At 41.4% G+C, this 23,001-nt stretch overlaps 1 protein-coding gene across 13 annotated transcripts in view; it reads left to right on the forward strand.

The window, feature by feature from the left end:
- ST3GAL3 (ST3 beta-galactoside alpha-2,3-sialyltransferase 3) overlaps positions 1–23,001 on the forward strand; it is a 184,752-nt gene that overhangs the window by 23,213 nt on the left and 138,538 nt on the right. For 7 of the 13 annotated variants that reach the window (XR_014565167.1, XR_014565168.1, XM_083742264.1 and 4 more), the window contains exon 3: positions 22,585–22,632. The exons of the other annotated variants lie outside the window; for them this stretch is intronic. Coding sequence is in view for 5 of the 7 variants with exons in the window: in XM_083742264.1 (XP_083598390.1) it covers positions 22,585–22,632 (48 nt within the window). In the remaining 2 variants the exon portion in view is untranslated. The remainder of the gene's footprint in view (positions 1–22,584; positions 22,633–23,001) is intronic. 13 annotated transcript variants of the gene reach the window in all.

Genomic DNA, 23,001 nt, shown 5'->3' on the forward strand with positions numbered 1-23,001 from the left:
CAATGACAAGGTGTTCTTGCGACTACAAGATAGTCTTAGGTTTGGACTGGTGGCTTATAAGTTGGAAAGGCCTGTATTAAAATGTAGTCTGATTGCAAGCTGTTGGTTGTCTTCTGTCTTTGCTCCACAGCATGTGGATAATTTTGGTGCTCTAATTTGAAAGGCTGCCTGGCATTTTAGCCGAATTAGGTTGTTGAATTATTCTCTCCTTGCATGAGTGCTGGTGCATGAGGTTAGAGCAGGGCTGAGCTTGCTGGCCCCACCCCATGCTCATGGAAGATACTCAGTAATGTGAGGCTGATCAAGATGCTGCCAGAATTCCTAACTGAAGAAAATACAAATGCATCATCTCTGCCATGAGTCCTCACTGGCCCAGGACTCACTCTTCCATGCAACCTCACTGCAGCAAAAAGTTGTATCTATAACTGTATGTGCAACACTTGCAACATGTATGTGATCAAGTACAAATTACCTTGATAAAATCAGGGGAGTGATAACAGCTCAAGAGCAGCTAGTAAGTCCTAACCAAACCACATGGGATCAAGGAGATCGTGAGTGAAGTTTCTTTCATGCAACAAGGCTTTCCCTTGCATCTGTTCCACTGTAGTCATTTCCACTCCCCTACATGTAAGGGACCCTCTAGGATGGTGGGGGATGTGATGCGGGAGCTGATGCTGGAGGATAGAGATTGAGGACGCCACCCCACCGCCTGCAGCAGCAGAACTGTATTTTGCTTGTGAAAGAAATCATTCGGATCATAACCATTATCTTGGATGTGTGGTTCATTTCTTGAAAGGCAGCCTTGGTTTGTTAGGGTGCTATTTATCAGAAGTGACTGTATTCCCACATGGCTGACTAAGCTTTGCTTGTGCTAGTTTTCTTCTAATTGTATTTCAGCTCTTGCAGGCTGAAGCATCATGACTTACACGCAGCCTTGTTGAAGGGGAGCTACATTGTTCTCCTGCAAATAACAAAACTGAATTACTTTAATAACAGGCTTTATTTGCTAAATAACTTGGAGGTTAAGAAGTCTAAAATAGCAGTGTTGGACTAATTATTGTAGTGTTCTAGTCTCTAGCCAATTAATTCTTTCAAATAATTGCAGCTCTCTATTTTTTAAAGAAAGAATTGTCTTACTGCAAGCTATATTGCTCCCACTTTACACTTTTGAAAGTTTTTGGCAGCTAGTCTCTCTTTCTTTTTGAACATTTGCTTACATTTCGTTATTGAATTAAGCAGAAGTTTAGTCATTCACTAGTTTTGCGGCACACTACCTACTCATATAAAATATAAGTATAATAAGCCGTCGCAGGGAGGTGGGACCGATTCGGATGGTCCGCCCCCGCCACTTAATGGATCCAATTGGCTTCCAGAGAGTGGTAGGGGATGCTTTATCCCAAGTTGATGGCCTTTCAGCTGATTCCCTGGTGGCCCGCTGGAATGCGGAGTTAACCAGGGCTATTGACTGTCTGGCTCCGAAGCGCCCTCTCCGATTTCATGGAGCCCGGACAGCCCCGTGGTTTTCCCTGGAGCTGAGGGTGATGAAACAATCGTTGAGACGGCTAGAGCGCCGGTGGCGGAAAACTCATTCTGAATCAGACCGGACACGGGTTAGAGCTCAACGTCGAGCCTACCAAGTGGCAATGGCGACGGCGAAGAGGGCCTTCTGCAGAAAACAGCAGCAGGAGACTTTTTCAGGTGGTTCGCAATCTCCTGCAATGCTTTTGCAAAGTTTTTTGCAGATAAAATCGCTCAGATTCAGAAGGAGGTAGACTCCACTGTGGGAGCAGGGCCAGGGCGGGAGAGTGCTAGAGTTCTGTCTGGTCCTGTTACATGGGATCAATTCCAATCTGTTACCTCCGAGGATGTGGACAGGCTGCTTGGACGAGTGAAACCGACCACCTGTCTCCTTGATCCTTGCCCATCCTGGCTGATAAAAGCGAGCCGGGAAGGGCTGGGCGATGGGCTCTGCGGGGTGGTGAATGCTTCCCTCTGTGAGGGAGCCTTCCCAGACCCGCTGAAAGAGGCGGTCATTAAACCGCTTCTTAAAAAAACATCTTTAGACCCGGCCAATTTGGCCAACTATCGCCCAGTCTCAAATCTGCCATTCTTGGGCAAGGTGATTGAGCGGGTGGTTGCTGAACAACTCCAAGCACGCCTGGAGGAAACGGACCATTTGGATCCCTTCCAATCGGGATTCAGGCCTCACCATGGGACTGAAACTGCCTTGGTCGCGCTGGTTGATGATCTCCGGCGGGCTAGGGACAAAGGTGAGAGCTGTTTCCTAGTTCTGCTGGATCTCTCAGCGGCCTTTGACACCATCGACCATAACATCCTTCTGGACCGTCTAGAGGGGCTGGGAGCTGGGGGCACTGTCATACAGTGGTTCCGCTCCTTCCTCCTGGGCCGTGTCCAGAAAGTGGTGGTGGGGGGTGAGTGTTCAGACCCCTGGGCTCTCACTTGTGGGGTGCCTCAGGGTTCTGTCCTCTCCCCCATGCTTTTTAATATCTATACGAAGCCGCTGGGAGAGATCATCAGGGGGTTTGGACTGGGTGTTCATCAGTATGCAGATGACACCCAGCTCTACCTCTCCTTTAAATCAGAACCAGTGAAGGCGGTGAAGGTCCTGTGTGAGTGCCTGGAGGCGGTTGGAGGTTGGATGGCGGCTAACAGATTGAGGTTGAATCCTGACAAGACAGAAGTACTGTTTTTGGGGGACAGGAGGCGGGCAGGTGTGGAGGATTCCCTGGTCCTGAATGGGGTAACTGTGCCCCTGAAGGACCAGGTGCGCAGCCTGGGAGTCATTTTGGACTCACAGCTGTCCATGGAGGCGCAGATTAACTCTGTGTCCAGGGCAGCTGTCTACCAGCTCCACCTGGTACGCAGGCTAAGACCCTACCTCCCCGCGGACTGTCTCGCCAGAGTGGTGCATGCTCTAGTTATCTCACGCTTGGACTACTGCAACGCGCTCTACGTGGGGCTACCTTTGAAGGTGACCCGGAAACTGCAATTAATCCAGAATGCGGCAGCGAGACTGGTGACTGGGAGTGGCCGCCGGGACCACATAACACCGGTTCTGAGAGATCTGCATTGGCTCCCAGTACGTTTCCGAGCACGATTCAAAGTGTTGGTGCTGACCTTTAAAGCCCTAAACGGCCTCGGTCCTGTATACCTGAAGGAGCGTCTCCACCCCCATCGTTCAGCCCGGACTCTGAGATCCAGCGCCGAGGGCCTTCTGGCGGTTCCCTCATTGTGAGAAGTGAGGCTACAGGGAACCAGACAGAGGGCCTTCTCGGTAGCGGCGCCCGCCCTGTGGAACGCCCTCCCATCAGATGTCAAAGAGATAAAGAATTACCTGATGTTCAGAAGACATCTTAAGGCAGCCCTGTTCACGGAAGTTTTTAATATGTAATGCTGTACGGTTTTTAACACTGATTGGGAGCCTCCCAGAGTGGCTGGGGAAAACTCAGCCAGATGGGCGGGGTATAAATAATAAATTATTATTATTATTATTATTAGTAAGATGCCAGAAAAGCAATACAGAATGATCATTCAAATGACTGTCTCTTCTTAAGAAAAAAATTAAACAACCATACAGTCCTGTTGGCATAAGAAGATCTTCAGAAGATGCCTGAACATTAGCAGCAAGGTTGCCTGCCAAATCTTGGCTGAAAGTACTTCTCAGCATGTGTACCAACAACCCTAAATGCCTGACTTCTAGCTGCAGCTAGTCAGATTTCTGAAACTAGGGACAACTAACAGCACTCCTCCATATTATCTTGGTGATGGAGCATGGAATATAGGGCTCATGCTGCCAATGAGATATCCTGGACCCAGATTGTTCAGGTCTTTGTATATTAATACAAAAATATTGAGCTTGGACTGGTAGCCTATGGGTATCCTGTGCAGATGTTCTAGCCAACAGCATGTGACACCTTTGCTGTCTTCCTCTGTTAGCATGCTGCACTAGCTGAAGCTTTTGGACCAAGCCAAAGGGCAGGTCCACATAGAGCATGGGTAGGCAAACTAAGGCCCCGGGGCCGGATCTGGCCCAATTGCCTTCTAAATGCGGCCCGCAGATAGCCCGGGAATCAGCATGTTTTTACATTAGTAGAATGTGCCCTTTTATTTAAAATGCATCTCTGGGTTATTTGTGGGGCATAGGAATTTGTTCCTTTTGTCCCCCCTTCAAAATATAGTCTGCCCCCCCCAACAAGGTCTGAGGGACAGTGGACCGCCCCCCTGCTGAAAAAGTTTGCTAATAGAGCATATTGCAGTAAGGCAGTCTCAAGGTTGCTAATACATGGACTGTAGTGGCCAGACTATCCTGATGATGCACACGCAGCTGTTCCTGGAGTACAAGACAAAGCTGGTAAAAGGCACTCCTAGCCACAGAGGTCACTTGGTCATCTAATGACAAACATGTATTGATGAATGCTCCCAAGCTACATACCTGCTCCTTCAGAGGGAATGCAACCTTTCCAGAACAAGCAATTGGTCTATCTTCAAGGCCTTAAATGAAAGCTGCTGTTGTTTTTTACAAAGCTTTAAGTCTCTCTGCTTTAAGTAAGCTGCAGTAAGTAAGCCATAGTTGGAGTAGTTTCTTTGAAATCAGTAGATTTCAATTACTTTAGACCATTGATTTCAGTGGGTCTATCTACTTTGAGTATGGCTCATGTTGGATATGAAAGCCTGCCATTTGCTTTTTCTGTGCTGTGTTGCAGAATCATGGCACACACAGTATCAGTCTCATTAACCAATCTTTTAAAGCCCTTTGTATAGTGGAAAAAGCTTAATGTTCAGTGTCTCAAAGTAGCTATTTGTTACCACTTGAGGGCAGTAGATTTCCTTTTTTGGCATTCTCTAAAAATTCTGTTTAATCCTGATTCCTCCTCTATGGATGGAACATACAGGTGAAACTCGGAAAATTAGAATATCGTGGAAAAGTTCATTTATTTCAGTAATTCAACTTAAAAGGTGAAACTAATATATGAGATAGACTCATGACATGCAAAGCAATATATGTCAAGCCTTTTGTTTGTTATAATTGTGATATTATGGCATACAGCTGATGAAAACCCCAAATTAACAATCTCAGAAAATTAGAATATTAAATGAAATCAGCAAAACATGGATTGCAAATAGAGCAATATTGGACCTCTGAGAAGTAAAAGCATGCATATGTACTCAGTACTTGGTTTTGCATCAATTACTGCCTCAATGCGGTGTGGCATGGATGCTATCAGCCTGTGGCACTGCTGCGGTGTTATGGAAGACCAGGATGCTTCAATAGCAGCCTTCAGCTCTTCTGCATTGCTCGGTCTCATGTCTCTCATCTTCCTTTTGGTAATGCCCCATAGATTCTCTATGGAATTCAGGTCAGGCGAGTTTGCTGGCCAATCAAGCACAGTAATCCCATGGACATTGAACTAGGTTTTGGTACTTTTGGCAGTGTAGGCAGGTGCCAAGTCTGCTGGAAAATGAAGTCAGCATCCCTATAAAGCTTGTCTGTGGAAGGAAGCATGAAGTGCTCCAAAATCTCCTGGTAGACGGCTGCGTTGATCCTGGACTTAATGGAGCACAGTGGAACAACATCAGCTGATGACATGGCTCCCCAAATCAACACAGACTGTGGAAACTTCACACTGGACTTCAAGCATCTGCCTCCCCATTCTTCCTCCAGACTCTGGGTCCTTGTTTTCCAAATGAGATGCAAAAGTTGCTCTCATCAGAAAAGAGGACTTGGGACCACTGAGCAACAGACCAGTTCTTTTTTTCTTCAGCCCAGGTAAGACACTTCTGACGTTGTTTCTTGACAAGAGGAATACGACATTTAAAGCCCATCTCCAGGATCTGTCTCTCTGTGGTGGCTCTTGATGCACTAACTCCAGCCTCAGTCCACTCCTTGTGAAAGTCTCCAACACTTGAATGGTCTTTTCCTGACAATCCTCTCCAGGCTGCGGTCATACCTGCTGTTTGTGCACCCTTTTCTTCCACACTTTTCCCTTCTGCATAACTTTCCATGAATGTGCTTCGATACAGCACTTTGGGAACATCCAACTTTTTCTGCAATTACCTTTTGAGGCTTTCCCTCCTTATGGAGGGTCTCAGTGATGACTTTCTGCACAACTGTCAAGTCAGCAGCCTTCCCCATGATTGTGCTTCCTACTGAACCAGACTGAGAGACCATTTAAAGGCTCAGGAACCCATTGCAGGTGTTATGGATTGAATAGCTACTGCACCTTTTCACAATATTCTAATTTTCTGAGATTGTTAATTTGGGGTTTTCATCAGTTGTACCCCATAATCATCACAATAACAAATAAAGGCTTGACATATCTCACTTTGCATGTCATGAGTCTATCTCATATATTAGTTTCACCTTTTAAGTTGAATTACTGAAATAAATGAAGTTTTCCACGATATTCTAATTTTCCGAGTTTTTACCTGTAAATATGTGTGAAACAGTATGAAATTATGTTCTTTCTGCTTGCTTTTGTGCGTTGCAGCTTTGATTATTAATGTAACATTCTTGCTTTCCTACCTTTGGAATAAAACATCCTGACACTATTCTTCTATCTACCTGTTTCCCAGGTGCTTTTCAAGATTTTTTTTCAGTATTCCAAACTGAAAAGATAAATTGGAGGCAGAGTAGTTGGAATGACTCCACATTATTATAGTACACATTGCACTTTGCTTTTTAAAGTAATCTGCTTTCCTTTAATGGAACAGAAACATATTCTCTTGTTTCAACCCTGACCACCTCCTGCACATTAAAAAAATGTGCCCCTTCTCCCCCAAATAGTAAAGTTTTCTTTACTTTGCTACTCCTTGCTTGTGGTAAACTTCAGTTTCCTGAATTACAGTAGGGCCTCAACCTAAACACTTAATAATCAAAGTACTTACAAACTAAGCTTTTGCCATCACCAGGGAATGTGTGTGGTGTACGTCCCCCAATCTTTCCATATGTTTAAAGACCACTGGCTCTCTATTTTGATACCTTCCTGAGGCCAGAGCCATCTCAGGAGGTGCAAGATGCAAATAGTAATTAGTTCCATTTGACAACCTAGCTATGTTCCTTATTAGGAATTTTAGCATGGAAACCTTTTACTGCATTTGAAAATGTTCCACTACAGCCCTGGGCTGTTGGTGTTGATCACAGATGTGTTTTGATTTACTTGTGTGGTGGCTGTGGGAGGGCTGGACAGAGACCAGTATGTAACCAGGACAGTTCAACAGCTGGATCTGCTTGCTATTTCTTGAAGATTGTGCTATGTCCACAGTCCTATTAGAAAATTGCTGTGCTTCTGCTTAATCTAGTTTTATTGTTGCTCTTTCTATACTTTCCTTATTGGGGAATGTTGGAAATATCTAATGTTTCTTTAAAATTTGTATACATTATTATCAATACATATATAATAAAGAACCCCCAAATAAAAGGAAGAGGTGATAGACTATGTAATAAATAAATGGAATATATATGAAGATTCTCAATACCGAAAAGCATAGATACACATTTACTATTTTTGCTTGGCAGCACCAACACTCTGGAACACCTTGCTTACTGACATTAGGCAGACACCTTCACTATGTTATTTTCAGTGCCAGCTAAAAAACGTTTTGTTTTCATGTGTAATTTTATTTTATAATGTATATTTCAAACTGCTGATTTGATCTAAGTTTCATAATTTTTTTAGGTTAACTTGTTTTTATTTCTCCTTAGTAAGCCGTTTAGAAGTTTCTATGTTTAAGCGGTATACAAATTCCATATTATAAAGTATGTGTATTGGTTTTGTAGATCTTATTCAAATTATGTGACATTAAATAATACATACCCCCCTTTCAAATTTGTGCAAATAGGTTTTGTTGGTTCTAGAATATAAACAAACATCTTATGCTGACTGTTCTTGCAATTGGAATTAAAATGATTTCTGTTTTTGTAAAACTTTCATTATTAGTAACTGGTAAATTAAAGGCAATGATCCTTTAGCTTTGGTAGTTGTGATCTGTTTTGCAAATTCAGAAATTGTGTGCTTCATTTGATTTGATACATTTTTTTTAAATCAACAAATAAAAATTGTCATTTCATTTTTCAAAATACTGAATAACCACAAGATCATCAGTCTTTAATGGGCACTGCAGAAGCTCAGTGAGTAACGTAGGGGACAGTGAGTAATGCTGGGTACAGTGGTCTTGAATCTGTATTCAGTAACACTGGGAGTCAAGATTGTGCAAATAGCAGTCCTAAATAATTTCTGCAAAAATTAGCAGAAAAGGGGACAGGACAGCCTGACAATTTCAGAAATATATTTCAAGGAATGAATGGAAAAACTTTAGGATATGTTCAATTCAGTCTTGAGAATTAAACAGTTATGCAATTCATTGATAGTATGAACAGGAATACCATTAGAAAGGACTCTGTTACATATTTTCTGTTTGTTCTGCAATACGCTGTCCACATGGAAGAAAGTCTCTTCTGAGTTCAGTGCATATAGTGGTTACTTACAATGTTTCCTGAAATATACAAGGAATTGGAGCCTGAAAAAGGGCAAATGAGCTCCCTGTTTAATATATTTATATCCATGCATACTGGACTGTGCATGCCGGGGACTCTAACCTCTGCATTCTGGAGTCATATATCTTGGGAGCTTTTATCCAAGAAGCAAATAGATTTAAATAAAAAGGAAATATGTCCACTTATTTTCCACCCTGACTGCCCACAGAAATCTGGGTTGTTTTACTCTGTTCTCTTTTTGCAATCAGTGTTGTAAGTACTTTACAAATTCAGCATTTGTTCCAGTTTTCCCCTCCTGAGTCACCCTCAAATGCACTTAAGGTTTTTGCCTCATACTGGCTTAACCAAACAAATAAATATTTGTCATATGGACTTATTCAGTATTAAACAGTTATTGGCATGATTTTCAACTGCTGTCCCAAGTGCATACCTTCAGTTCCTTTAGAGAGTTTATTTACTATACATTAGGCATAAATGCCTGATTGGTAATGAAAGGTAAGAGGAGAAGCCTTGGCAACAAAAGCCTGGAAACTTTTCTTTGAGCCTAAACACAGATTTCAAGTGCCCGTAGCCTGTGATTCTGTGCATACTTAGGAGGATGCACAGATTGTGTCTTGTTTGGAGGGAAACAAAGCACAAGTGCTGGGTTGCATGTATTGCTAAGCCATCTGCTCCAGGGTTTGTTTCCGTGTTTGACGGGAGAGCTTGAGCTGCATGTGCCAGCACACAGCTTATGGACAGCATGGTTAAACAAGCCATAGTTTGTGCCTTAGCACTGTATCAAAATGTGGTCCCTGCCATTTAGGAGTTCTTTTTCTGAATTATTCTTAAAGTATTTCTGCCAGAATCAATTATGCTTATTAAATACATTTATTGAAGGCTAAATTCACATGCACATAAAGTTGAATGGGCAACTTTTTTGGCCCTGAGGGCCAGAGCTAGTGGTGGTAGATCAGGGACCATAAACTCATTTGCAGACGTACACACAGACACACTCATTCCCCATAACCTTCCCCCTCCCCACCAATGTCTGTCTGTTTGTCTGTCTGTCTGTCTGTCTCTCTCTCTCTCTCTCTCACGCACACGCACACGCACACGCACACGCACACACAAACACACTTTTATCTCAGCATGACAGGAGACATGCAATGGTATTTTTTTAAAAAAAATCCATATACAGTTGTACCTTAGAAGTCGAATGAAATCCGTTCCGGAAGTCCATTCGACTTCCAAAACATTTGGAAACATTAGCTTCTTCAGCTAATTGGAAGCCGCAGAAGCCCCATCGGACTTTCGGCTTCCAAAAGAATATTGTTCAGAAGCTGGAACATTTGACTCCCAAGGCGTTTGGGATCCAAGGTATGACTGTATCCCTTTATCTCCCCACTCCACTCCCTATCTCTGGCAAGTGCTTCCTTCTGCTTTCCCTTGTTTGGATTGTCTTTCTCCACTGCGGTGCTGAGTTCCATTCTGATCTTGCTTACTCTTGCTACATCTTGCTGTTGTCTTCTTTCTTCTCTTTTGATCATCGAGTGTGCAAGGTAAAGTGTTGTATAGATGCTCTACCTGGCACATCTATGGTTGGAGGAAGCAAAGAGTAGGATAGACAGAGGTGGCAACGTTGGCTCAGTTCTGTAAGGGAGGGGTGTTTTCTTTGGTTGTTGTTTTTTAAGTAATGGGTGGTTAGCTAAAGTGATGTTGCTTTGGTGGCAGGGACGGTACCAAATTCAGCAGTGGCCGTGGCAAATTTAGTGGCAGAGGCGGAGGTAAATTTGACAGCAGTAGAAAACTGAGAGGCATCCAGCTGGCCACATGGGGCAGGGGAACAACTATATGTAGCCTGTGTTTTGCTCTTTGTGGTGTAAATGTATTATATATTTTTATTCAGGATGACGTGTTGCCTTCTGGATTGTTCACATATTTGATGGGGTCATTTTTAGAGAAGTCATGGGACTATCCCAGAGTTATCGTGACCTTTTGTCATGGATGAATGTATACTGGGAAGGAATATATTTTATATTGACACTTGGCAGAAACAAGCATTTCAGAAATAGGGGTCCTTTAAATAGAAATATGTACTCCATGTTCCTTCACTTTCACTCATCTTTTTGTGTGAATAGTACAGGAGTTTGTTTTCAAAACCTGCCTACTTGATTATGGATGTAAAATCCAGATTTCTTTGGACTTACCCATTTCTGAGTAAGGTGAACACTCGGCTCTGAATAAAGATACTCTGCTTAATGAAAACAGATAGTGAATTTCAGCAAATCTGCTCTTGAAAGTTCATGAAATTCCAAACTGCTAATCTTAAGCAGTGTTACTGGACTCTTGCTCCATGACCTCAAAGCCACTTTGCACATATGTACAGTACACTGAAAATTATTTACATACATGTAACATTGGTGGAACACATATGTGTTTACCATAGCATGTATTATGTGCCAAGGAGTTGGAGATTTAGCCACTGTTCCTTGTCACATGTATATTTGATAGCAAATGTCCTGGCTGCCACCCAACACATACAGACAGAAGTTATTACTTGCAGGTAAGAAATAGATGTTTATTCTAGCAAAGTAATGTTACTGACTTGGTAGTCATGATTCAGGAGTTCAGGAGCAGGGCAAGAAGTTCAGAACTAGGTCGAAGGTGATGAAGATGTCCCATCAAGGTTCCACTTTCTTCCTGCCAAGCTTTTAAAGACAAGGCATGACATGTTCCCTTGTGAGATTCTCTCACTTGTGGGAATGCCAAAATTGCAAGCTCGTGCTCTCTCAGGACAAGAGGGTCTGATCTCACCAAAGGGGGGTGCTTGGTTCTATTTTTTTTTTTAAAGAATTTTTATTAAAGTTTCAACAAATTTTATCATAACAAAACAAAACAACACAATAACAGACAAAAAACAGTATAAAACATAAAAAACAAAAAGAAATATATAAATTCAAATCTTAATTTCTTGTAGCTTACTTTCCCGACTTCCTCACACCTCCCTTTCTGTATTCCAATTTCTAATTTATTTTCAGCAAATCCTTCCTCTATTTTGACTAATTTTAATATTGCTTATTTTCTTTTAAATTAACCATTACCGCTACTAACCACTTATCTTCTAATCCCCCATCATTTTAACATTGATTAATTTTGCTATATTTCTTTACTTATTACTCATAAAACATCTTTGCATATTCCTTTCAACTATGTCACTAATGCCGCACTATCTTTATATCCTGCATCACTTTGACATTCAAATAGTTTGCAATGTTTTTGCAGATAGTCTTTAAATTTCTTCCAATCCTCTTCCGTTTGCTCTTCTCCCGTGTCTCGGATTCTGCCAGTCATTTCTGCCAGTTCCATGTAGTCTATCAATTGCATCTGCCATTCTTCCAGGGTGGGCAAATATTGTGTCTTCCAGTACTTTGCGATGAGTATTCTTGCTGCTGTTGTTGCATACATAAAGGGGGGTGCTTGGTTCTAGGCAACAAGGTTGCACCTTCCTCTTCTGGTTCTGCTTTAGTTGTTTCTGTCTCTGGTTCAGCCTCCCTCCTCTGCTGATCAAAACCCTTTCCAGCCTCCACTGAGGCTCAGCATTCCACAGGAATGTCAGAGGGGAGAGCCAGCATCTCTGCGCCCCTTTCCAAAGTGACTGAAGTTGGGGTGGAAAGATAAGCTCCCCATCTTCTGCAACCTACGTTCCTACAATTCAGCCCCTGCTTCCCATTTCTTCTTTATTTCTCGGAATCTACCAACTCAAGCCTGATCCGGACAGTGCTGCAGGGCTCATGACAGCAAAAAATGTACAGTGGTACCTCGCAAGACGAATGCCTCGCAAGACGAAAAACGCGCAAGACGAAAGGGTTTTTCGTTTTTTGAGTTGCTTCGCAAGACGATTTTCCCTATGGGCTTGCTTCGCAAGGCAAAAACGTCTTGCGAGCTTGCTTCCTTTTTCTTAAAGCCGTTAATACCCAGGGAATCCGCGTTCCGCAAGACGAAAGAATCACAATACGAAACAACTCGCGGAACGAATTAATTTCGTCTTGCGAGGCACCACTGTATGATGTGGCCCTAAAACTAAGTCTAAAAGGAAAGTAAGTAAGAGTTTTGTCCAACAAAATAATTACACATGTGGACTGACTTCTGCTCGCACAATGGAAATTTCCTGCTCTCCCCCCCATATACTCCCAAGAGTGGGGAACTCCCAGACCTGATCTGGGGGTGCCTGGGGAGGGGAGAGGTAGAGGAATTTCCATTTTATATGTGGAAGTCCTTCCACTTTTGCTCAGTGATTTAGTCGGGCACAACCCTAAGTAGCCACATTTAAAAAATGAAGGAATTATATATTTCCACATTAGCAAGTTCCTTTGTGCAATTAGTTTTTCTCTTTATTCTCTATAGTTAACGGGGGGAAATATAATTGTTCATAAAGTTTACATAGGTTAGATCTGGCAAAGGTGAACAACTTCATAGCCCAGTTGCAGGACTAAATGAAATTAGAAACCAACTTGATAGGCTGAAGTGAGCTTCTTAGAAGCTGTTGCATGCTTTAAAGTTTCATATTTACTTTTATGCTCCTCCCAGCAATATATTTTGTGTATTGTCAAAGAGGACTTCTGCCTGCTTAACACTAATATTCAGAGTTAGATACTTAAGTGAAAATTGAGAGGAAAGGACTTCAGAACTGAATATTGCACATAAAAGACCTGCTTCTGAAGTTAATTATTTGCTCACCCAAGAACTAACATTGCACATAAGGGTTGAATCCAGCATTTCCACAAGCAAAATTCTGCTCCTGGGATGCTTCTGCTGGCAAATTAGTTTCATGGTTTCCTCGTATAATTGTGGGGACACTCTGGAACAGTGTGGGAGGTGGTGAGGAGGCTGCAAAGGAAAAGTTGTCTATGAAAATGGCCTGCCCCCATTTTCCCCCGTGGGAGTCTTTGCTGGATTGCAGTCCCATCCGTGAACGGAAGGAACCCTTCTGTTCATGGAAAGGCAACTCAGAATCCAGTCCTGTGATGTTAGTTGGCTTTGTGTGTACCAGTTGCATAAATGTGTTCCAGATTAGGTTTGCCTCCACATAGACATCTTATAGTCTATGTTCATTGTGATGATGTCACTTCATTCCAAGAGATTAAAGCCCACTAATGTTACCCTCGGGATATTTATGTCAGGAGTGCTCTGATGGTGTTTCCTGCTTGGCAGGGGGTTGGACTCGATGGCCCTTGTGGTCTCTTCCAACTCTATGATTCTATGTTGGAGAATGTGCCCTATGAGAAATTGATGTTTTATAGTTTTTGAAGGCAAAAAGAGAGCAAGTGCTTAGCTATTTGTTCCTTATGCCGGTAGAGGGCACTGCTGCTATATATTATTGCATTTGGAATCCGTGATGAAAAGTTGAAACCTGTGAAAAATTGCATAGAGCAGTTGGGGAGTGGGCTTGCGGCCCTTGCTATAAAGTTGTTGGAGCCTTCCTATTCCCTTCTGTTAGCTTGAAAGTGGATTCCCATATGGATCTAGAAAGCTGTCTTGGACATTGTGTGACCAAGCTTTCTTCTAAGGGAGGCTCCCCTTTGAAGGGACATACTGTACGGTAAATAGCTTTTGTGAGGATGGGTAGACTTCTGGTAGCTGTAAGGGTTTGATGTGCTAGAGTAAGCCAAACCCTCAAGCCTCTGTACTTGCTACATTTGCTCGTTAGAATTGTATCTTGCTTGTGCCCACTTCTCTTTCTTCTTGCCATTTTATGTGCCACTAATATGGCTCCTGTGCACACCAGTAGAGGCATAGTAAGCAAGTGGAATCGTGCAGTTCCCACCCCTATGCATTAGTGCAATTTCAAATAATGCTCAAATTAAGAGTGAAACCCCCGGTTGCAAGGCTCTGTGTTTGGGGCTGAATCACCAGATGCTCTAACATGTACTGTCAGGCATCTTTTTGTTTTGAGAAATGAACAATCCTCTACATGTTTATTCAGAAGAAATAGCATAGGTTTTAAAGGGGCTTACTTCTAGGTAAACAGGTAGTCTTAGTCAATAATGTTTGTTTCATAATTTGAAAATAGTGTAAGGGATAATGAATATGCTTATACATTTAGATTCCCGCAAACTGTCAACATATTCAAAAGAATCATTTGGAAACATTAATTCAGTATTCCATTTGATCTTAATGCTCAGTTTTTATATTCCCACACCTAGCAGAATTATCTGTTGTTTCTCTCCTCTTTCTCTACTTTTAAAAAAAAATACATTTAGAACTACATTCTGCCCAACATTACTGTCAGTGAAGAGCAGTATATCTTTGTCACACATGCCCCCAAAGGGATGCTTTCCATAAGAGATTCCCTTTCAGCCCTGAGCTGACTTGGAAATCTTTTAACTACAGAAACTTTTCAATGAAAATTGAATTGAAGAGGGAAGGCAGCTGCCTCATAATACCAAGATTAATAAAATAATTGCTGCCATTTATGAGGTGCTCTGGTACAGGAAATAGCCCAGTAAACCAACATAACTGTAAGCTTTCCAATCCCATGAGAGCATGATACCTTGCCTCTGTGCCTGACATTAACAGGTGGGTGGAAATATTCCAAGACGTGGTTGGGAGGAAATGACAGATACCTTCTCAGGTCTGCCTTTTTCCATGGTAGTGAGCAAGAATTCATGGCTAAACTGTGTGGGCAGCTCCTATTTCTGAAGGGTTATTCATGAGAGGTTTAGTGACAGGTTTGACTAGAGAAATGGAAGTGTTATTTATACTGAATCACAAGAGGTGCTCTGTGAAGGTGTATGGTCAAGTAAACAATACAGAACTCTCAATTCTTGTAGGGCTTTCATGGTTTTATTGAGCTTCTTCTGTGACCTCAAACATCTCTTAGTTCATTTGTGATAAATATGTGTGTGTGTTTGTACATGCACTTATTCATTTATAAGATTTCTTACCTACCCTTCACCATAAAGTCCTAAGGTGGGTGACAGCACTCAAATATACAATTATAGAACCAAAGAAAACCACCACAATTATAAAATACATAAAACCATTCAAATATGAAATGGAAGAGTATAAATTCTGCAAAAGAGGTAGGCACCACAAAACAAAATAACTTAACTGTCAAATGCAAGAGTAATGATATGCAGCTTCAGCTTTCAACATTCTGTGCGTTGAAGACGCTAGATGCACATACATGTGTGACCTTTCAGTAAGTGGGTGGGACCAACAAACCTGTCAAATGTCTTTCCTGTGGAGATCTCATGCTCAGTTTTCCTATAAGCCTCATGCTATTGCAAATCTCTGCTGGAACAGAACAGCCTATTAATATACTGTTGATTGAATAGATGGTGGTTGCTACCAAGTGAAGCTGACACTTCCCCCTGCTTATTGGGGCTTATACAGGAACTCTGCAACATGAACAGCTGATGTAGAAGAGACTTGGTGACTTACCGCAGGGCTTCCAGATATTTGTTGCTAATCCTCATGGTACTCTGATCAGATAAAACATTTCTCTGCATTTACACTTCTGGATGACATAGGATGTTATTCTTCTCATTAGATCATGTCTTTCCCAAGTGCTAATTTGAAAGGCCACATTGTGGTTTGGTTTTCATACTCAGTACGGTGCAAGGAATGTGGTTCTTTTTGAAAATGTTCCAGCTCTATTTGTCTAGGGCTGGAGTAGTTTGCTTCCTTGTCATCTGCTCTTGTTTAATAGTCTCACAGCCATGCTGCTTACAGAGCTGACTGGTAACTCGCAGAGCCTGGTCTCTGGCTTTTTTAAAATGTCCAAACTTTTCCCATGAAGCAGATCCTTTTCTGCTCTGAGATCATGCTCCCATTTGTGGGAATTTTCTTTCATTTGAGTTTCTTGGCCTCTTGTCAGAGCTGCAGTGGGCTTGCTTAGTTTTTCAGCTTGGAAGCTTTCAAACCAAGTATCTCTGTCAAACGACCCTTAGGCCAAGGAGGACAGCTCTGACCCTGAACTTTAGCCCTGAACTGTGGCTTTTTTATTCCTAAAATGCAAGTGTCTTGATTTGTGGATCTGTTTTTACTTTATTATTTATTACACTATAGGTCACGGGGTTTATGGAAGCACAAGTCTAATCTGTTTGTAATTTTTAGTTTAGAAATATTGCATGCTGCTTTTGGTCTTTGTATGTCATGCCTTTTTTTTCCTCTGCAAAGTATGTTCACTCCCAGCTTGGGGCAATGATCATGTAAGGCAGCGGAGGGCCAGGAACATCTTACATCTTGCAGTTCAAAGTTACAGCTGTTGTGAGTCAGCCAGCCAAGGCCTGCATCCATGAGGGCAATAGTAGAAAACCAGAGGCATTGACTGGATCTGTTCAGTGTCAGCTTTCATTGAATAAATGTCTTGTTGAAGCCCTTGTAATGAAGAGAGAAGTGGGGCACTGCCACTTCATACAGAAAGGGTGTCTGGGAGAGCTCTTAGTCACCAGATAGTTTAGTTTATCTCCCCTGTTTCGCTCTTCTTTCTTGTGCTTCAGTCTTGCTTGCTGCTTGTTCATATTGTCAGCAGAATTGAGACAGGCAAGCTTTATCTGTGTAAAGCTGTCAAGAATGAAATCGCTGACAATTTTCTAGGCAGCTGACCCAGAAGATTTTAAGTTTTGGGAGATTTTGGCTGCAAAAATCCTTTCTGAGAAACTGAGAAGCATTGTTGCCTTTATGGGAAGAACGTTCATTTGAGAGATGCCTGGCATTGTCAAAGTTTAAGGAAAATCTTCCTTGATTCATAGGGGACTATTAAATTTGGGATAAACATTACTATTTTAAGAGGTTGATGTTTGATCTGCTCTTGTACTTGACAAAGGGATCTAATGATTTCATATCTCCTTTTTGGGCATATCTATAAGAAATCTGTAGTACACATATGCAACATGCACATTTGCTTTCACTCAATTTGCTTTCACTCCTTGTGCTTTCCTTCCTCACCTTTTACAGTTCACAGAATCACATATTTTATTTCTATATAACTTGCAACTACTGCTTACATTTCAAAAACTAGTTATAAACCGTTTGTGATTCTGCATAAACCTGATTTGGAATCATTGCCATGGGTATTCAAAGAATTTAAAAAATATTACATTGAACAATAAAAAGCAGTTGCAAGATGGTTCTTTACTTCATTCACAAGGATCCTAGGAAGCCCAGGCCTTACCAACTGAATTGGCTGAGCATCTTTTGGGTTCTGGAACACACACCAATAAGCAGTTAAAATTCTTGTTCTTTATCAGCCAATTTGAGATGCAATACCTCAGTGAATCCTCTCTGTTTACCTGTATATTATTTCAGGCAAAGATGGAATGAATGAACAGGGAACTTTAAAAAAAAGAATGAGTTCTCACATATGTATGTTTGTGTATGCAGATGTAGGCATGACCCATGTATCTCACTATGTGGGAAGAGCATCATGTAGTAACTATAAGAGATGTATTTTGCTAGATGACAGCTCTTGGATTTTGAGAAATGAGATTTTTTAAACTCTGAATTTTAAAACTCTGTTTGTGGATTCAAAAACTTTTTTTAAAAAAATGGGACAATATGAGTTTTCATGCTTTCTTTAGAGCATGGGTAGGCAAACTAAGGCCCAGGGGCCAGATCCGGCCCAATCGCCTTTTAAATCCGGCCCGCGGAAGGTCCAGGAATCAGCATATTTTTACATGAGTAGAATGTGCTCTTTTATTTAAAATGCATCTCTGGGTTATTTGTGGGGCCTGCCTGGTGTTTTTACATGAGTAGAAGGTGTGCTTTTATTTAAAATGCATCTCTAGGTTATTTGTGAGGCATAGGAATTCGTTCATCCCCCCCACATGTAGTCCGGCCCCCCACAAGGTCTGAGGGACAGTAGACTGGCTCCCTGCTGAAAAAGTTTGCTGACCCCTGCTTTAGAGCCTTCAGGGTCTACTTGGATGGCTGTCATCTTTTGTTGGTGAAGCAGTTTTGTGAGGTTGCAAAAACCTGGTGTTGTGTTTTTTTTTGCAGGGGTTACCCTTCAAAGGAAGCTTTGTGTTTCCAAGTAAGGAACATGCTAGAAAAGCTTTCACCAATCTCACAGTGTCTATGTGCGTGTGAGTGTACACAGTAAATTTAGGTTGAAGCAACTCTGCATCTTTATAAACTTAATGACTCCCATCTTTCAATGCATTTTTAACGTAAGAATTGCTTTAGGTACATATGCTTCTCAGTTGGGCCTCACAGGCGCACCTCCAACTTTTGTGGTCCATGGGGGTAATTTAGTGAAACACACACAGAGTAAGACTTTGTAAAGCAATCTCATTTTAAGGAGGTAGTTTATTAAAGTAGAAAATCCAGAATTTATTGGAAATGCTTTTTACAATCAGATGTTTCCGGCTGCTGGATCCTGTTGCTGCTTTCCTTCAGTAAAGGGAATAAAAATGCAGCATGGGCCCCTTTCTTCTGTCAGTTTGGACAGGCAACCTGACTGAGGCTCAATCCATAAGTTAACTTGCTAGTAGCTTCCAGTCCCCCTGTTTCAATTCTGCCATGTCCCTCTTTTCAAAAACATAATACATGGTATACTTCACTGTGTGTGTGTGTGTGTGTGTGAGAGAGAGAGAGAGAGAGAGAGAGAGAGAACACAGAGCACTGGATTGTGTCAGCAGGCCATATCCTCATAAACAGAACACATCCTGTGTGTGTACAGTTTGTATGTACGTAGAATCTGGCAGGGATTGCTCTCCAATACCTGTACTAGCATGGTTTGCTCCCTGATTATGTTGCCTCAAAAGGGCTGTTGTTTCTGCACCTTTGCAGAGTTGTCACTGCAGTTTGTAAGTCATCTCACATTCCTGCTTGCTGCAAAAGTATGGCTGATGGAATACTTGGAAAGGTTTTATTTGTATCTGCACATTGTGTGGCTGCTTGTGCTTTTGTAAGTTTTATGTAACGTGGAATAGAGCAATGGGAATTGAATGAACTTTGGACCATACCTGAGCAAATGATTAAAGTATCTACATCCCTGTTAGATGTTAAGACTCTCTTAACAGGTTGCCTTTTTCTTTCTCTTGAAAGCAGAGTACTATGAACAGTAGAATAAATAAAGGAACAGTTCCACCTGATGACAATGTGAATAAATAATTTTGTAGCGTGTGTTTCAGTGCAGTTGGCAGCGTTCAGTTCATTTTGAACAAAGGTCCATAAACGTGGTAATAACTCTGGAGGAGGTGTGGGTGACTGCCAAAAAGCCCCGAGTGGCTGATGCAGGGCATTCATAGTCCAGACAAATAAGAAGCACCAAAGCAAGACAGGATGCTCAGTAGTTGATGGAATTCCACATTATTATTATTTTCATATACGAATCTGAACAAGGGTCCTGAAACTGATGGGTGCAGTCCACTGACTGGCTGGGTGCTTTTGTGTGGGTGTGTATTGAGCAACCCCAAACTGGCTCTAAGCCTGGGAACAAGAATAATATGCCTTCCTTGTGAACTGTTAGTAGCTAGAGCAGTTCCTCATAGCTCCTACTATTGGAGTGGGGGAAGAAAAGGGGTAATGCATATATGGTGTGGTGTCCCCATGCAATTTTAATAGGAAGTGGTTATATTAGGCTGCAGGGACCAGTGAAGTGGACAAAGCTACCACTTGACAGATTACTGCATACATTTTCTTAACTATGCTGTAATAACTATATTTACTACCAGCTAGCTTACTCTCTCTCTCTCTCTCTCTCTCTCTCTGTGTGTGTGTGTGTGTGTTTATCCTTTTAATAGTGGGGTGTCAGTGAATGGATAAAATATTGTGGTCCTATCGCTGCAAAAGAAACAAAATATACATGGAAAATTGTTACATGTGCTTTTGACAAATGTATTCTGAGGGACTCAAATTTCAGACTGGAAAAGCAGACTTAATAAAGACTTTTAACAGCAATCTCAATATTCAGTTTTCTCGGTGTGTTCAGGAATTAACTGTTGCTAGTTGGATGTTTGCTTTTCATTATTTTCCATATCAACTGCTAGCAGGTTATTTGGAAAGGACCATATTTGAGTAGACCTTTGTTTCAGGTTGTTACTGAATCAATGATGTATGCAGAATTGGTTCTGTGTGAAGGAGTTTCTCTAATCAACACATTTGCACAATAATACATAAGTAACTTCTAGATGTTAACAGCTAGAATTCTTCCTAATGTTCTCACTTGTGAATTAAAGCTTTATTTTGTGCTTCTAATAATGCCGTGTTTGGTGTAACACAGTTAAAAAGCTGTGTGTATGCATATGCATTTCCTCTATATGCTTCAATCTTAGTATTTCTGTGAACTAAATCCAATTTGGAATGGAGAAGGCAATCTGGCAGTAGACTTAGCATTGACTGCGTGAAATAGCAGGGCACTGTTCCAGGAAGCAACACATCATGTGTTAATCATGCTTTTTAAAGAATTTATTCACAGATAATGATGTGTGTATAGGAGTTCTAGGAATAGCCACAATCTAGTTAATGTTGTTGTGTCAAGTGGGCTTTACGTCTAGAGCAGATATGCATGATAGATGTTGACACTACAAAAAGTATTACTTCATTGAGTTTACGAATTACAACATCAGGTTGGAGAAACTACCTTGATCAGTAGGAGCTACTAGCTGGAATTTTGTTCTTTGATCTTGTGATCTTATTTTTGAGATGGAATCAAAATATCGAACACCTTACCTAACACTGACCTGATTTGCATGCAACAGTGAATAAATTTTGGTTTAGTGTGTATGAGCAAATGTTTGGATTCCCAGATCGAAGATTGTGCTCCTCCTTTGGTCCTCTTGCTGCTACACTATCTGGGGCTAAGCCATGGTTTGTTTCTGCATTAGGTGAATGTACCAGTTTTGATAATACATTTCTTCATTGTTGTCCAGTGTGTACACTTCTTTAAAGGAGCCACCAGATTAGTGTTGGTCCATCACTATGTTTGGTTTGGGATTACCTGCGGTATGTAATACAAAAACTGCATTAATCTTTTATTAAACTTCAAGTATCTCTGCAGGGCCTGTGGTTTATTTTGTGATTCTCAGAACTCTTTCTGATACAGCATACAATCTGTATATACAAATCTAAACCTTCAGAATAAAAATGGTTTATTGCTAAACATGATTCTGTTGAAATCATTATTCCTTTGGACACAGAATATGTCCAAATGGTTTGAGGGATATTGCAAGGAAAAAGAAAGTGGGAAATGAGTCTTATAAAACATAAAATATATTGGGATCTAAGTCAAACTTGGGAAAATACACATAATAAAGTGTCCATCCCTTCCCTCCCGGCTTCCATCCACTGTTGTTGTGGGTTCCTTCTGGTTTTAGGTTTCACCATGTTGCTTGCCCTTTTTTGGAAATAGGGAATTATGAATGATCTTGAATTTTGTCAGTTGAATTCTGTATCTGTCAACTGGCTTCCACAATCTTTTTCTCCATGATCTCTCTATTACATTGTGAAGTTAAACCATGGACAGTGTTGAAACAAAATGTTCTTAGACTCAAGAGGCCATATAATTCCAGTAGTGATTTTAGCAGCTATGCTTGTGGTGGCATTTGCTCTTAATGCACATGTTATCTCTAACATAGTCCTTGCTTCTCTTTCATATGTATTAGATACCTTCTTCTACTCACATGATGGAATGTAGCACATGGTTATTCTATGACACAGTAATTTGCTAACCTGTTTGACTAGTGTACTTCATTCTCTCTGTCACAGCATAGAAATAACTCAGAGAAGAAACTGCAAAACATTTGAATAATAATTATGAGGCATTAGTAGCTCCTCAAAGGCAGCATGAAGCTTGCTCCCTACTGAATTTCTGCTGTGGGACAAAAATTAGGTTCTTTTAGGACTGCCTACCCCCTTCCTGGAAGGAATATAATTCTGGGCCAGAAGTATTTTTAATGTTTCACTCCAGTTTGATTGATCAGCTGCACATGTAGCACAAAAAATGCCGTGGTTAGAGTTTCTTTGCTGAATGTGTAGCCAGTACACTGATTTTATTGAGGAAGAGGAAATAGGAGCCTCTTATAAACAAGTAATGGATTTATATGACAAGGGAAAAATGAACTTGTACTCTTGTGTTACAGATTCAGTGGTTCTTTCCTCTGACTCCGTTGGACGTTCAATAGGCTCAGGTACAACAATCCCTCCCCCTCCCTCCCCTCTCTCATAAAAAGACTGCCATTTAATTTATATGTGACAGCCATGTTGGGAGGCAGAGAAGAGGCTGTCAAGCCTAGTTCAGGATTACCCTTCAAAGTAGCCCTTGAAAGAAATCTAGCAGATGATCTCTCTGTCTTCAAAAGGGAATTACTTAAAATTACTTTGTGTGCCATGGCAACTCAAAGCCACTTAGAGTGGACTTCTTGTTTCCTTGTGTTGCATTTTTAGTGCTTCAGTTGTGAATTTGTTCTAAGTGGTGGACACATTAGATGCAGGGTGATACTATAGGACTTTATTGCAGCGATAGGGAGCCTGCTGCCTCTGGATATTACTGGACTTCA

The sequence above is a fragment of the Podarcis gaigeae genome, assembly GCF_964106915.1.
Source record: "Podarcis gaigeae genome assembly, chromosome: 6".
NCBI lineage: Eukaryota > Metazoa > Chordata > Lepidosauria > Squamata > Lacertidae > Podarcis > Podarcis gaigeae.